This window comes from Plasmopara halstedii (assembly GCF_900000015.1).
Source record: "Plasmopara halstedii genome assembly, contig: Scaffold_292, whole genome shotgun sequence".
NCBI lineage: Eukaryota > Oomycota > Peronosporomycetes > Peronosporales > Peronosporaceae > Plasmopara > Plasmopara halstedii.
Window position 1 is genome coordinate 33,371 of NW_020187213.1, and position 1,485 is coordinate 34,855.

Consider the following 1,485-nt stretch of genomic DNA (forward strand, 5'->3'; position numbering starts at 1 on the left):
TCTGGTTCAACTTCCTAAATTTCTACGTTATCGCCGCCGAGTTCCTCCCTAGCGGGCAGCATTGGTTCGACGACGGTAGGTTCAACCTGTGGCTGTACGTCTTCATGCTACACTAAATCGTCGACCTCCTTGGTCACATGGACGATTGTCAACTGGTTCGGTACAGCCGTATCGTAGATACCGTTGACCTTACGTTCATCCAGTCTCAGCGAACGTGACACCTTAAGCCTGTTTGACTCCAAGTCGTACACCCGGTACCCCTTGACGTTCTCAGCGTACCCCAAGAACATACACTTGAAGCTCTTTGCATCCAGCTTCGTACGTTTGCCGTCTTCCATATGAGCATACCCGGTAGAGCCGAACACGCGCAAATGCTCCATACGCGGCTTCGTCTTGAAGCACAGCTCACACGGTGTCATGTTTGCGAGAATATTGTTTGTGGTCCTGTTGATCAGGTACATCGCTCCATTCACCGCCTCAGCCCACCACAACGAGCTCACACCCTTCTTGTGCAGTATGCTCTGAGCCTATTCCATGATCGTCCGATTAATTCGCTTGACCACGCCGTTCTGTTGCGGGCTGTACGGCACAGGCTTCTAATGCACGACTCCGCTGCGCTCACAGGTCCCATCAAGAGCCTTGTTCACAAACTCAGTGCCATTGTCTGAGCGAGTCACCTTAATTCGCTGACCCCACTGGTTCTCGTACAGCGCTTGTACGCATTGAACTTGGTCACTACTTCACTCGTCTTCTTGAGGAAGTACTCGACCACAAACCTCGAGTGATCATCCACGAAGGTGAACATGTACTTTGCTCCATCCTTCGACTTCGTCTTCATGGGTCCCATCACGTCCGTGTGTACTAGCACTAGTACACGTGATGACTTGGACAGCGATCTTGATGAAATATGCGCTACCGTCTGCTTTCCCTTCATGCAGCCACCATTTAACGTCTTGACCCCTTGCTTGACAACTGGCATCCCAGTCGTTGCACGCTGCGTCTTCGCATACGCGACCTCATGGGGTGCCTCATGCAAGCATGCCTCAGATCCCACTGATTCACTGACCCCTTGTACTCGACGAATCGCGTCATTCCCTGCTAACAGTCCAATACGTAGGCCTTGGTGGGTCTCTTCTCCGAGGCAATCGCAGTCGACTTGTCCCAGATAACACACGAATCCCGTCGGAATTCGACGCTTAACTCGCGTCCTTCCAATTTCCCCCACCGACAGCAGGCGGCGATCAAGGCGAGGAATGTGGAGTACCTCCATCATTTGGATGCGCTTGCCGTCGATGCCCTTCAAGCACACCGACCCGGTTCCCGCCACGCGCGGCTTCTTACCATCAGAAAAAGCCACCTCGACGTTCGTGTTTACGACCTCATTCTCGAAGAGATCGTCCCGGTATGGCGTCATGTGCGACGTCGCACCACTGTCGATCAGCCAGCTCGGCGATCGATCCTTGCCAACAGCGAGTGCAGTATCAG

The 1,485-nt window shown here is 53.3% G+C and overlaps 1 protein-coding gene across 1 annotated transcript; it reads right to left on the bottom strand.

The window, feature by feature from the left end:
• Window positions 1–673: 673 nt before the first annotated feature.
• Window positions 674–1,414, bottom strand: PHALS_05835 (FOG: Transposon-encoded proteins with TYA, reverse transcriptase, integrase domains in various combinations; the record flags this gene model as incomplete). The annotated part of the gene is made up of 1 exon (XM_024723142.1): window positions 674–1,414. One exon carries the CDS (start codon window positions 1,412–1,414, stop codon window positions 674–676), a length of 741 nt encoding a protein of 246 aa, XP_024574148.1.
• Window positions 1,415–1,485: the final 71 nt, after the last annotated feature.